Genomic DNA, 13868 nt, shown 5'->3' on the forward strand with positions numbered 1-13868 from the left:
TGGGGACATTGCTAAGCATCCCAGGATGCACACTGTAGCCTCCAGGACAAAGAATTATCTAGCCCCAATGCCACTGTGCTGAGGTTGTGCAACTTTGGCGCACACCATACTGGAAAAGATAAATTGATTTGTCAAGCTCAAACGAACAACAACAGTCTCCACAACCAAAAATTTCCTTAATTGAGTTAAAAGATTAAAACAAAATAAGAAAAATTGCAATAAGATAACAAAGGGTTAATTTCCCTAATTGGTTAAACAAAAAAAGAATAGTCTTATACAAAGATGGACAAATATGCCTCAAAAAGAAAAACTCTCAAAAGAAAAAAATTCTATTGAAACACTTATTTAAAAAAGAGGTATTTTAGTTAAAAATAGGTTAGCTGATGCTGTGGTAATTAATGATCCTCTTAAATCTCAGTGGTATATTGTAGGTGTCAGCAAACTATGGCCTGAAGGCCAAATCAGCCCAATCCCTGTATTTGTAAATAAAGTTTTATTGGAACACAGCCAAGTTCATGTCTTTATATATTTGTCTCTAGCAGCTTTCATGCTACGAAGACAGGTTGTGTAGTTGCAATAAAGACCATATGGCCAGCAAAGCCTGAACTATTTATTATCTGGCCCTTCTTAGAAAAAGTTTGCTAAGTGCTGGTTTAGAACAACATAGGTTTACTTTCTTCTCATGCTACATGTTGATCACAAGTTAGATGAGGTGCCATGTCACTGACACTCATGGATGCTGAAGACAGAGCAGTCTCTGTCTAGAACATCACTGGTCCCGTGGCAGAGAGGAAGACAACACAAGAGATCTTAAAGCTTTGGTTTGGAAGTGACCCTCTCACTTCTGTCCACATTTCCTTTGCCATGTCAAGTCACATGGCCATTCCTGAGTCCATAGTCCATAGAACCTTCTCAAATATGAGGAGTAGTAATACAACCTATCACAGCATGTTTAACCACATGCACAGTGCAAAGAAATTCAAAAGAAAACATTGGTGGAATATTATTCTGTGCTCTTAATTTGTCAAACACACAAAAAAAGTCATTATTTCTAGTGTTGGATGAAGGTGTAGGGAAAAGGGCGTCCATATGTTACTCAGGGTTGAAACTGGCAACAGTTTGATCATCAGTATGAGGTAATTTTAAATGTGCAGACTCATTGACCAATTCACTTCACTTCTAGAAATTAACCAGTAAGAATTACTACTAAAAATGTGTCCACTTTGGGGATGGGTGACACTCTCCCCACTGGGTCATCTTGAATCGGAGAGGAGTCCCCAGACTCAGTGGAGCAGTGGCAACTCTACTAATGGGAAAGTAAACAGTGGGCACTGGGAAGTGGTCATGTGAGTCCACACGGCACAGCTGAGGTGAACTGGGCCCTGAGGACACACTTACTTCTTCCACTAGCCATTGTCCTTGCTCTGGCCTCATGTTCCTCTGGTCTGCACTGCTCCCGCCTTCTCCTACTTACTTCCCATATCCACCTGCCCCGGTGCCTGCTGCGTGAGAGACCCTCCCAATCTGCCTTAAATGGCAGATTCTGTCACCAGCCTTACCCTCAGGTCCAGACGTTTGGGCACATTCAGTCTTTGCCTTTTGGGCCCTTGTCACAACCTTTGAGACCCTGGTTGAGTCGTTCTTCATTTGAGTTGCCTGGTTCACCACTTGGAGCTTCTCTTGGGTTCTGTGTGCAGGTGAGGTGGTTCCTGGGCCAAAGAGTGATTTGTGAATAGTTTTCACTGGGGTCCGCAGCGAAGCTTCTTTCCCCTACTAGTGACTTTCCTTCTCATCCCTCCACCCCCACTCTATCAGAAATCCTATATCCCTGTACCTCACTTGTATCTTCCTATTTCTCTACAATTACTCCTTTTCTTTCTTTGTGTATGTTTCTTTTTCTCCCAGAATCACAGTACACCTTCTAGTTCTTTCTCCCCTCAACTCCTCTTTTTGTCTGTTAATTACGTGTGTATCAGTGAGAATGTAAGCTCCATGCCTGTTTTGCTCACTGGAATCAACAGGGTGTCTGGGTTCTCCTTCTTTTGTGAGGAGGAGTCCTTTGACTGGATGGCCTAGGAACCAGGGTTGGGACTGGCCATGCCCAGTGATACCCAGTTGGCCATATGGCTGGAAAGGAGACCTTGTTTGTCATCTAAGTGAGGACCCTGTTGAACAGCAAGGGAATGACGACTTCTTGCTTACCTCTCGGGAGCTTTTTTTTCTGTTTTCTTTTTGAACTTGACCAGCTACATTTTTTTCTTGTGTTTTCTAAAACAGGAAATAAAATAATCTGTTATGGCTGCAAATATTGATCTATAAGCTTGAGATGTCAATACTTTATAAACCAATTTATATTCTGTCTTCCCATCACTTTAGTAAAGCAGAAAACTCTGAGATCTATGTGAAAATTTTATTTGGAAATGAGAAAGATTAAAGAAAGAAGTAACAAAACATACTAAATTATTAAAATTTCAATTGTGCCATTTTTTCAAATTTATAACCAGGTCTTTCAAGCTTGAAGGAAATATATAGAATTATTATTATAATCCATAGATATAAAAGATTTCTTAGCCAAAACTCAAGGCCAGAAATCATAAAGGTAAAAGATAGATAGATTTGTCTGTTTAAAAATTTTTAAATATCCACATTTCAAAAAACAACTCCACAATGTTAAAAGAAAAAATAGGAAAAATTGCAATATAGTAAAATATAGAGGGTAAATATCCTTAATAAATAATGCAAAAGACAAATACTACACTAGAAAAATGGGCAAAGAACATAAATTGAAAATTCTTAAAAAGAAAATACAAATAACAAATTTATTTAAAAATCATCTTTAAACCACTAATAATAAAAAAATATTGGGGTACACAACTCTTTAAAAAGTTTTATCACATTGAGGTCGATGAGAATAGTTAATGAACATTCACTCAAGTATTGTTAAAAAGAATGTAAACAATTACATTTTCTGCAAAACAATTGAGTGACACATGAAATTTAAGATATGAAGACTCTAACCAAGTAACCTCACATTTAGAAATTTTGAGGAAATTGTTGAACAAATGTGCAAAGATACAAACACACATGAACATGTTTTCTATTTTCATATAAAAATTGGAAATAGCCTAACTGTCCACCAAAAGGTGATGATTTGAACAAATTGTTAATCATACAATGTGCTATGCAACTAAAAGAAAGGAAAATAGATACGCGTGTTAAATCCACAATGAAAATGTGTTTATAGAATAGACTATATAGTATGAGTATATACATATATATATATATATATACACATATATGTGTATATATATATAATATATAATAAATGCACATTTGTAAGGTATATAAGTAAGGTAGGGGAAGCAGATTAAATAGACTTAACTTCCCGATTAATACTTTTCTGTACAATTTACAGAATTTATTAGAAACATTGTATCAGACAGAACAGGAGAGGCTATGCTGCCACACAAACAAGACCAAATCTTGGTGGCTTAATGGAACAGTGTATTTCTCCATCACACAGATTCTCCTGCAGGACTTGGCGTCTCCAGGGCAGCTGTCCTCTGTGTGGTGGTGATGAGCTCCATGCTGCCTTGCCCTTTGGCACCTCCCTCTTCCACAGACTTCCACAGTCAGGGGAAGAGAGTGTGGAGAGCTGTGTAGTAGATCTAATGTGTTTTGACTCAGAAGTAAAGCCTATCCCTATTCATTGGCCAGAACTAATATCATGGCCTTATCTTTTGCAAGGGGCTGGGAAATGTAGCTTTCTGAGTATCTGAGAAGGGGAGGAGAATTAGAAATAGTGGAGAGCACTAGCAGTGCCCACCACACAGTGTGCAGGGTGGGTAATGCTGGTTGTTTGTTTTTCTCTGGTCTGTTTTTCTTAGTAGTTAAGCCCCCGATGATGTCGAGCTGGATACTTGTCCTTCTAGAATAAAACTGCACTTCCCAGCCTCTTTTGCAGTCAAGTACAGCTTTGTACTTGAAATGGTAACAGAATGACTAAATGCAAACTGCAGGGAGTGTCCTTCAATGGAGGAGGTGTGCCCCTCCTTGACCTTGCATTTTCACTTTGGCTGGAATGTAGGGTTACCGGCTGGATCCCCAGGAAGGGGATGCCACATGCTGAGGATGGTGATGTAACAGGCAAGAATGAGCCTGGGATTTTATGGTGTATTTTAGTACTATTTTTGGGGGGGCTGTCACACATAGCAAAAAAAATCCTAATGGCTGTTGCAAAGTATAGAAGATTTTTTCTGTTGCAGTGAAGTTAAATAACTGTTTTAAATAGCACATTTTTTGTTTGTTGTTTGCTTTTCTGGTTGTTTGTTGTTGTTATTTGCTTTTCTGGTTTGGAGGTCTTTTTTAGCCTGAGGGGCATAGCACCCAATAAGAGTAACATCAAATCTACCCTAACAGAGAGCATGAAGGTTCTTTACACTTACGCTTTTCTCCAGGAGATTTCCCTAAAGACCGTTTCCTTTCATTAGCCAGGTGATCTAGAAAGTAATACGAAAGAAATTTTTAAAGAAGCAAGCTTTATGTTTATTGACAGCACTCTTTTCAGACAATATTGAGCTGACCAATCTTTGACAGTATTATTGCAGTCCGTATCTTTCTGATGGAGAATCATGGCTCTTGAAGCTAATTCTAGGGACCTGGATATTAGTCCAGTGCCAGCCAACCTTTATCCATAGTCTTCTAAAACCCATTAATCTCTTACATGTCTCAATGTCCTCGTCTGTAAAATTGAATAAACCACTCAAACCTCCAAAGGTGGTTTGCAGTATGAAAATAAATAGAATTTGTCCATGAGAAAATCTGAAGCATTACCATAGAAGTCCATGCAGTGTAGGAGAAACAGTTGAAATGATTATTAGTTTTAAGGTGCTCAAATTTAACACATTCTTTCTGACAATAATCAGTTATTGTTGGAGAGTCTCGTCTGTCATGTGGGAGTTTTGTAGATTTGTGACCCAAAGACCGAATCACCCACAAACAGAAGAAGGTTCAGATCCCTGCCCTGTCCCGCACCACCGCCCCCTCTCCCCAAGGATAGTGGTGGCACTGGGCATCACTGTAGTGTTGCCAGTGAATTAACACGCACTGTTTTATCTGCGCATGCCCACAATAACGTCATTTGCTGGCACTCGGTTGTACCGTTACATTTGCGTTTATGATGAGGTGTCCTTTTCCCAATTTTCCCAGAAAGATCGTGTGAAAAACACGGAGAGTGGGACCCTCGAAAAAAACTTGATCCATGGCTTACGCACTTTGAATAAAGTATCAAGAATATGCTTAGAGCACAAATTCTCAGCAGTGGTAATACTGCCCAAAAATTGGTTCTTAGGAGGAAAATCTTACTTTTTATGTATAAGGCACAAATAAATATGTACAGCCCATAAATCAATATATATTTGTGATATTAAACTATCATGGGTGGGGGTTGTTCTTGATTAGGAAAAATCATCTACATGGGTTCCCTAGCACAGTGATAATGAAAAGAAGAAAAGAAAAGGCTTCAGAAACTCTGGCTTAGAGTAAAAGTTCTGAACCTGGGCTCCTGACAACCACACTCTGAGACTTGCAATCCCTCATCCGTACCTTGCATGATTTTTAGCAGGGCGCTGGGTGGCTCTCGGGGTTCCTTTCCCTCCTTCATTTTTGAAGTGTCATCACTGATCTCTGGGGAAAAAAAGGCATTTCTTTCAGATCTCAGTAAATACCCCCTGGAAAGTTTCATGGGGAATCTCCCAGAGACCCAGGAAGGAACTTGCACACTCTGGAGCAGAAGGCTGGAGGTTCCAGGTTTTGCTGGAGCCTCCATGATGCCCTCCTGAGAATGCATTTACCACTGGGTCTGAATCCCACTCAGGGGACAGTGGAGCAAGGCTGGTCAGCAGTGGTTTTTCTGTTAATGGAGATGTCCAGTGGGAGAGCAGTCATCTGAACCCCAGGACCAGAGTCTCAAAGTGAGGTCGTGAACCCCTGGGAGGTCCTGGAAACCCTTTCAGGAGATCTTTGAGGTCAAAACTGTTTTCATAAGAAGGCATTTGCTTTTTTCACTATGTACATCTTTGTGCAGATGGAGCAAGAGCCATGGCAGGTAAAAACTTCTGGTGACTTAGTACAAATCAAAGTGTCCCCAAATCTTCGAGTAGTCATATTCTCCATCATCACTTACCATCAAAAATAAATAAATAAATAAAAATCCAGAGTTATTTTCGAATCTTCCTGGTCAACCAGTAAAACATATTAATTTTATTAAAATTCTATCCCTGAGTACTCGTCTATTTAATAGTCTTTGTGAAAAACTAGAAACTACATAGAAAACTGTCACTGCACTGCATCTTGATGTTCCATGATTATCTCAAGAAAAATACTTGTGTGACTGTTTGAGATACAACTCCCTGTATAAGTCAGTGACCAATATTTTTCAAAAGATATTTACAAATCTTGCATGAGAAGACCCATTCAAAACACAAGATAACATTATGTATTTTATTGCAACAGAGTATTAAAAGTTCACTGATATGGCTTCAGATTCTACATTACAACTAACCTTTAACAAACTATCCCTTGTTGAGTTTTGGCATAGTATGAAAGAAAAATATCCATAGGTATCTCAAAAGATTGTTCAAGTACTCCAACCTTTTCAACTACAGATCTGTGTGAGGCTGGATTTTCTTCCTGTACTTTAACCAAAGCAATGTATTGCAACTGATTGAATGTAGAAGCAGATATGAGTCCAGCTATCTTGGAATAAGCTGGACATTAAAGAGATGTGTAAATATATAAAATGATGCTATTCTTCTCATGAATTTTATTTGGAAAATATAATTTTCATAAAGATATGCTGTTCATGTTAACAGGTAATTCGTTTATTATTGCTACTTTTAAATACAGAGGGTGCCAAAAAAATGTATACACATTTTAAGAAAGGAAAAAACTATTAAAATTGTAATACTCAACATATACCGATAACAAAAGACGAATACAAGTCACGTTTGACTTCTGCAATTACCAGAGGTGCTCAAAGTGGTTACCATCAGCGTCCAGACACTTCTGATTACGGTGAACTACTGCATGAGCAATGGTGACCAAAGTGTCCACTTGTATATGTTTTTTTGGCACCCCTGGTATGTAAATATTTTTAAATGATCAGTTTTCATTTCTGATAAGGTACATATAGGGAGACATAAAGAACATAAACAAAAGCTCCTTGGGGGTCCTTCATAATTTTTAAGAGTGTAATGGAGTCTTGAGACCAAAAAGTTTGAGAGCTGCTGCCCTAGGCCCCAGCTCAGATCAGCTATACTCTGTGAACACATCTGTTTATTCAGCAAAAACTCCTCAGATGTAACAGGTATTTGTTTCCTCTCTGTCACTCTGTCACACTGCTCTGTCTTTCCCTGCATTGCTCCCGCCTTCTCCTACTTACTTCCCATATCCACCAGCCCCTGTGCCTGCTGCGTGAGAGACCCTCCCACACTAAGCCTTCAAATGGCAGATTCTGTCACCAGCCTTACCCTCAGGTCCAGACGTTTGGGCACATTCAGTCTTTGCCTTTTGGGCCCTTGTCACAACCTTTGAGACCCTGGTTGAGTCGTTCTTCATTTGAGTTGCCTGATTCACCACTTGGAGCTTCTCTTGGGTTCCGTGTGCAGGTGAGGTGGTTCCTGGGCCAAAAAGTGATTTGTGAATGGTTTTCACTGGGGTCCACAGTGGACCTCTTAGGACTTATTAGTGACCTCCCTTCTCATGCCCCCAGCCCCCACATTATGAAATCTTTCTACTCCCGTGCCTCATTTTCATATATCTATATCTATGTCTATATCTATATATTATCATCTCTCTCTCTCTCTCACTATAATATATATATATATATATATATATATGTATATGTATATATATATATGTATATATATATAAATATATAATATATACATATCTGTAGATATCTATATATAAAATTTATGTGCACCTTTCTTTTTTCTCCAAACACAATATCTGGCCTCACTCTTTGTAAAACCTGTTGAAATCAGCCACATAAATTTGGGGGTATTCCAGAGCAGTGGGGCTTATTTCCTGGTTCCGGTCTGAGTAATGCCTGCTACCAGGAGGTGGCCACCTTCAAGTAAAAATAGCCAGGTGGTTTGCTTCAGCAGAGGAGGAGCCTTCTAAAGCACCTCTCTAGGGTCCCCAAGGTCCATGTGTGGAACCGGAGAGATGCAGGGGCCCCTAGATGCTTTGAGTGGAGAAAGTGCAAGACATCGAAGAATTGAGAGGAAGGGACCCTACAATGGAGGATGAAACTGAGACTGAAAGGATTTGCAGTGTGGGGGTGGAGGTTGGGTAAGGGTGAGGGTGGAAGGTGTAGGGGGCGTGCGCTTCATCGTTGAAAGAAGAGATAACAATTTTCAATGGCTGTGGACTATAGAAGCTGACCCAGTAGGATGACCATGGTCCAGTGGAGAAAGAACATCTCTGTGGAGGCCTGGGAGGATACACATATGGCATAGGCACAGCCCCTCCTAGCAGGTGGCCAAATGGGCTTACTATTTATTTATTTATTTATCCATCCAAGTGCCACCTCTGGAAGAAGCAAGAGTGGCTAAAAGTTAGAGAAGAGGTACCAGGACCCGCAGGGAGTTCAGTCATGGCAGTTTCTGAACACTTGTCCAAAAGACACTGAGGCAACCTAAAAGAGCCTAAAATTTGCCTTTAATTGACAAGTTTAATGTTTTTCCCCTATCACAAAAGGAGTGTTTCAGAGAAATGAGGACTGTTACAAAAAATAAAGAATACAATTTTTTTGGTTGTTTTTTGCATACAAGAGTGTGGTACCGTGTTTCCCCAAAGATAAGACCTAGGCAGACAATCACCTCTAATGCGTCTTTTGAAGCCAAAATTAATATAAGATCTGGTCTTATACTATGTTATGTTATATAAGACCGGATCTTATAGTAAAATAAGACTGGATCTTATATTAATTTTTGCTCCAAAGGACACATTAGAGCTGATTGTCCAGCTAGGTCTTATTGTCGGGGAAACATGGTATGTATATTTTCAGCGTGACTAAGTCTGTGTTCTTTTTTCCTCTAAATTTTGTATCTTTTTAAAGGTGTTTTTAGTATTTTTAATAAAGGTGATTAATTAAATGTAAAATAATGTGACTCTTAGAAATATCCCTGTAAAATTTTTCATTTAACTACAATAGGAAGAAAGACAAATCTAGAAGGGCCTGGTATCTTCCATTCTTTTTGGTAGGTTATCAGAGGAAAGTCTCAGCAGGTCAGAGGGGCCCAAGCAGAACAGGCTGACACCAACCCCAGGACCCCGGGAGCTCCTCCTTTCTAACGAGGTCACTGCTGTGACCAGGGAGCATGCGCCATTGCATAGTCACATAAATGTTTCTGTCCCCTGTCCTATAAACATGGAGAGTAAGCAGGAGTGCGAGGCTCAGTATGGGGATGCTGGCCATGGGGTATGCAGACCATCTCTGCCTGTCCTAAACTTGGGATAACAAACATCTGGAGGATTATGCAGGTTCTACTTCTCTGCTGCAAGAGTTCCCTCCAACTACCCTTAGTTTCTATCAGCACCGTACGCCGCTCGTGGTATTTGTGACTCCTCTGCATAACTAATAATAAATTCATCAACCAGCCCTTGTCAGATCATTCTCCAAATTATGGAATACAGAAAATATGGTTTCTTTCTTTTCATTTTTTATTCAAGAAACAATGAATGCCTCATTTGTGCTTGGAGATTACCATCTAGCCTAGAAGAGACACATTACATAAGTAATTACAACAGAATATGTGGAATCTTTCCAAAGGGCCAGTGCTGGGTGCTATAGGAACACACAGTGGGACCACTTTAGCTAATTTAGGGGTCGGAGGATGCCATCTCGAGTAGACATTGAAGTCAACACCAGTGATGAAAAGGAGATAGCTAAACATTTATGACAAGTCATGTAGGATAAAAATGTAGCATTCAAAGAGAGCAGCGTGGGTCGACGATCAAAGAGGAGAGAAATGAGAGGAAAGAAAGTTCAGAGTTGGAGTTCTGAGTAGAAAGAGATGGAGTGGGAACTATGAGAGTTTCAGCTGTGAGTAATGAGGAACTATGAGTGTTATGCTAAGAGCAACAGGAGGCCATGAACAAGTTTTAAGCATGGGAATAAAATCATCGATTTTAGTGTAGGAAAGAGGAGATGGAATTGACAGAACTTATCAAAACACTAAGATCGTCAGGTAGGCGAGGATCACTTAGTTTTTGGCTTGGCAACTGGGTAACTCATTTCCAGTTCAATAAATTCCTCCGAGGGTCTGCGGGGCCTCGATGAACAGGCTCCTCTCTACCTTCTCACCTCCACCATTCTCTCTTCATCATCACCCAGCAACCGGCCTTTCCTCTCAGCCTCAGCAACTTCACACACGCGAGTCCCTCTGCCTGGATTGTCCAGTCTAAAGTGACCTCCACCCCAGGCTACAAATCACTATTATAATCCTAGCCTTCATTTTCTTTCATCCCGTCATTACTCTCTAAAGTTATCTTGTTTACGTGCTTTCTAGCTTATATTCTTTCTCTCCCCCAACCCGCATGCAAGCTCCAGGAGTTTTCTTCCCCTTTCTTTCCTTTTTTGCTTCATTTCTTGCTTTCTCTCCTATAAAACAAAACTCCACCATCAGCTCTCAGAATGGATACATACAGAATTAGTGCTCACTGCATATCTGTTGAATAAAGGTCTGAAAGATACCTAAAAGACTACGTTTTAGGTGAAGATGAATTCAATGTCAGACATAACTTAGATTGGAGTGTCTATGGGAGACTTGCAAACAGCGACGACTAGTAAGCAGTTGGCTGTTATGTTTCTTGAAGACAGATCTGAGTTGGAGACGTAGATTTGGGAGTGGTCAGAACAGAGGTGGTGATTGGAGTTGTGAGAGGGTTGACAAGGCTCAGGGAACGTTGAGCTGAATAACCTGAGTAGTTTACACTAAACCAAGAGGGCCCCACACAACAGGGTGAGAGGTAGGGATGGAGAGAGCAGCTTGCCCTTCCTCCCTGCCCAGGAAGACCTCTTACCTTTGGGGAAAAGGTACAGAACTAAATAACTTCTATGAAATACCTTAAAAGGACACCAACACTGTGATTTTCGACACTGGAATCATGCTAAGGCTAAATTATCAGGGAAAAGGAGCTTTTAGGCCATTGGCTTAGGCTGCCACCTGTTGCTCCGTGCCCCACTTATGTCTATAGTTGTCTATACCTGTTATCACCTCCTGTTCATTATTCAACCCATTGCAGCTGGCTTCTGCCTCCATTACCACACAGATTGCTCTGGAGTCTTCCAGTGTGGCCAAACCCAAGGTCCTCTTCTTTGAATTTATCTTAATCCCTCAGTGTAGTCAACCATTCCCTCTTTTTTTTGGTTTTGTGCTTTTAAAAAGATTTTTATTAAAATATAGCTAACATACAATATTATATTACTTTCAGGTGTACAGCATAGTTATTCTACAGTACCCACCTGGCACTATACAGTTATTACCACATTATTGATTATATTCCCTGTGCTAAAGAAGTGATAAGTCCAACAACCATCTGACACTGTACCATGTTATCACAATATTACTGATCTTTTCCACCCTTTTTAAATTCTTCAATTACAGTTGACACTCAATATTATTTTATATTATTTTCAAGCATAGAGAATAGTAGTTAGACATTTATATCATTTAGGAAGTGGTCCCACTGAGTAGTATCACCTGGCACTATATATACTCATAGTTATTACCATATTGTTGATTATATTTCCTATACTTTACATCCCATGACTATTTTGTGACTGTATTTCTTAATCCCTCAACCATTCCCTCTTGATTTGCTGATGTGCTCTCTCCTGGTGGTCTTCCCTCCTCACTGGTCTCTTCCCCTCAGTCGGCTTGGCCAGATTCCTCTCCTAATGGGATTTCCGAGGGCAGGGCTACTTCCTGAGTTCTCTTCCTTTCTCCCATGGATCTGGATAACTTCATTTTGCTGACGTCTCTTATGTTTGTGTCTTTGGGCCAGAGTTTTTATTAAATGCCAGATTGGCATATTGTGGGGGAATTCAACTTCCCTGCATTCTCAGTGCTTCTGTATGAAGCCCTAGTCTCCTGAGATACAGAAATGTATACAGGGAACGTTTACTATCACTTCCCCTAGAAACCTTTTACTTTTCACATACCATGAGAATTAGATCTATAGTTATTTATCTAGTTAATGGCTCAGATCCAAAAGAATAATAAAACTCATCTCCTTAAATGGCCAAATGGTTATAGCCAGAACTAGGTTCCTTGGTTAAGACCCAAAGTTTCAGGAATACTGGAGCGCTCTTTCCTTAGATGTCAAAAGGGATGAAGTAGGGAACTTGAAGACATCTCTAAGTAAAAGGCAAGACACCTGGGATTGCTATAGCTTTTGGAAAGACACATAAAATTAAATTACAAAAGATTAGGGTGAGGACCCGAGATTTTTTCAATCCTATCTCAAAGTAGCAATTTTTAAAAATCCTTTCAGGAGGAGAGGAAGATGGCTGTCGTTGTCCTCTGTATAAACAGAAAATCCATCCCTCTCCCTTCCATATCTATGGACTATAATCTGCCACTCATATAGAAAGATTTTATCAGCTTTCTTCCTGTTGCCTATGGGTCTGCACGTGAGGAATAGATGTTGCAGTGTTATTCTGGCTGTTGAGTTGGTTGTGAGTGTCAATGAAGAATTATTTTCCCTGACCCAGGTAACTGTGTGTCTACAGTAGTCGTAGATATATAAAAAACATGCCTATGCAAGCAGTCGGATAACACCTCATCCCTTCACAGTTCTTGGCAAAGCACATGCCTGGCACAACTGCATAGATGGTTAGCACAATCTTGAAATGGACAAGTCAAAAATTGAATTCTAAAATTTCCCCCCAAATACATTTGCATCCTCTCTCAGCAATGGGCACCACCATTCACCCAGCCATTCAAGCTAGACATTGAAGAGCCAGAGTTGACTCTCTCTCTCTCTGTCTGTCTGTCTGTCTGTCTGTCTGTCTGTCTGTCTTATCCTCAACTTTCATGTCATTAAGTCCTGTCAACTTGACCTCCAAACTGATTTTGAATTGGCCCTCTTCTCTCCATTTCCACTGCCAGATCTGAATCCAGGCTATTATCAACTCTCATGGCATCTGCCCTCCAAATGATTGCCTTGTTTCCATTCTATTTTATTTCCATTTCTTTTCACAGCACCAAAATTGGTCTTGTCAAGTTTAAAATTGGATAGTGTCACTTCACTGATTTGATCTCTTCAATGGCTCCCCCTTGCATTTAGAATAAAATTCAACTTCCCACACTTTGACCTGCAAACATGAGGTGCCCCCAGCCTCCAGCCTTCTTTTATGCTTTCATCCTACCTTGTGGAAGGCTTTTGTTCTGTTGTCTCTTTCTAGGAGCTGACTGCACAATTCTTTTTCTTTTCTTTCCTAAAAAGAAAGGATACGGATCATCTTTTATAGCTACACAGATAGATCTGCCAACCTAATATGTCAATAATTTTCAGCTATTACTTTTGGTCGTCAAACCACAGTGGCCAGGTCATTGGTGACCTTAGGTAATGCTGCTACAGGAAGTCATGTTGGGGGGAGGGAATGTGAGAAGAAATTCTAAAGTGGCAGAGGAGGGAGATATGTGAAGAAAAGGAGACAATGAGTTTAGGTAACTCATTCTCGAAGCTTGGTTGTGAAAAGGACGGGGCTATGGAGGTAGTTGAAGTGAGGTGAGGATCAAGAGAAAGGTCCTTTTGGAGCTGGGATAGGCTTGGGCATTGGCTGTATGTAGATC

General features: G+C 40.2%; 1 protein-coding gene across 3 annotated transcripts in view; it reads right to left on the bottom strand.

Moving 5' to 3' along the window:
• SP110 (SP110 nuclear body protein) overlaps nt 1–13868 on the bottom strand; it is a 38493-nt gene that overhangs the window by 13647 nt on the left and 10978 nt on the right. For all 3 annotated transcript variants that reach the window (XM_074314744.2, XM_074314739.2, XM_074314734.2), the window contains exons 8-13: nt 13442–13510; nt 7530–7679; nt 5605–5685; nt 4446–4499; nt 2203–2268; nt 1560–1709 (exon numbers count right to left, since the gene is read on the bottom strand). In XM_074314744.2, the coding sequence (XP_074170845.2) occupies nt 1560–1709; nt 2203–2268; nt 4446–4499; nt 5605–5685; nt 7530–7679; nt 13442–13510 (570 nt within the window). The remainder of the gene's footprint in view (nt 1–1559; nt 1710–2202; nt 2269–4445; nt 4500–5604; nt 5686–7529; nt 7680–13441; nt 13511–13868) is intronic.

This window comes from Rhinolophus sinicus, chromosome 17 (genome assembly GCF_057876585.1).
Source record: "Rhinolophus sinicus isolate RSI-liver-muscle chromosome 17, RSI-T2T, whole genome shotgun sequence".
NCBI classification, from domain to species: domain Eukaryota; kingdom Metazoa; phylum Chordata; class Mammalia; order Chiroptera; family Rhinolophidae; genus Rhinolophus; species Rhinolophus sinicus.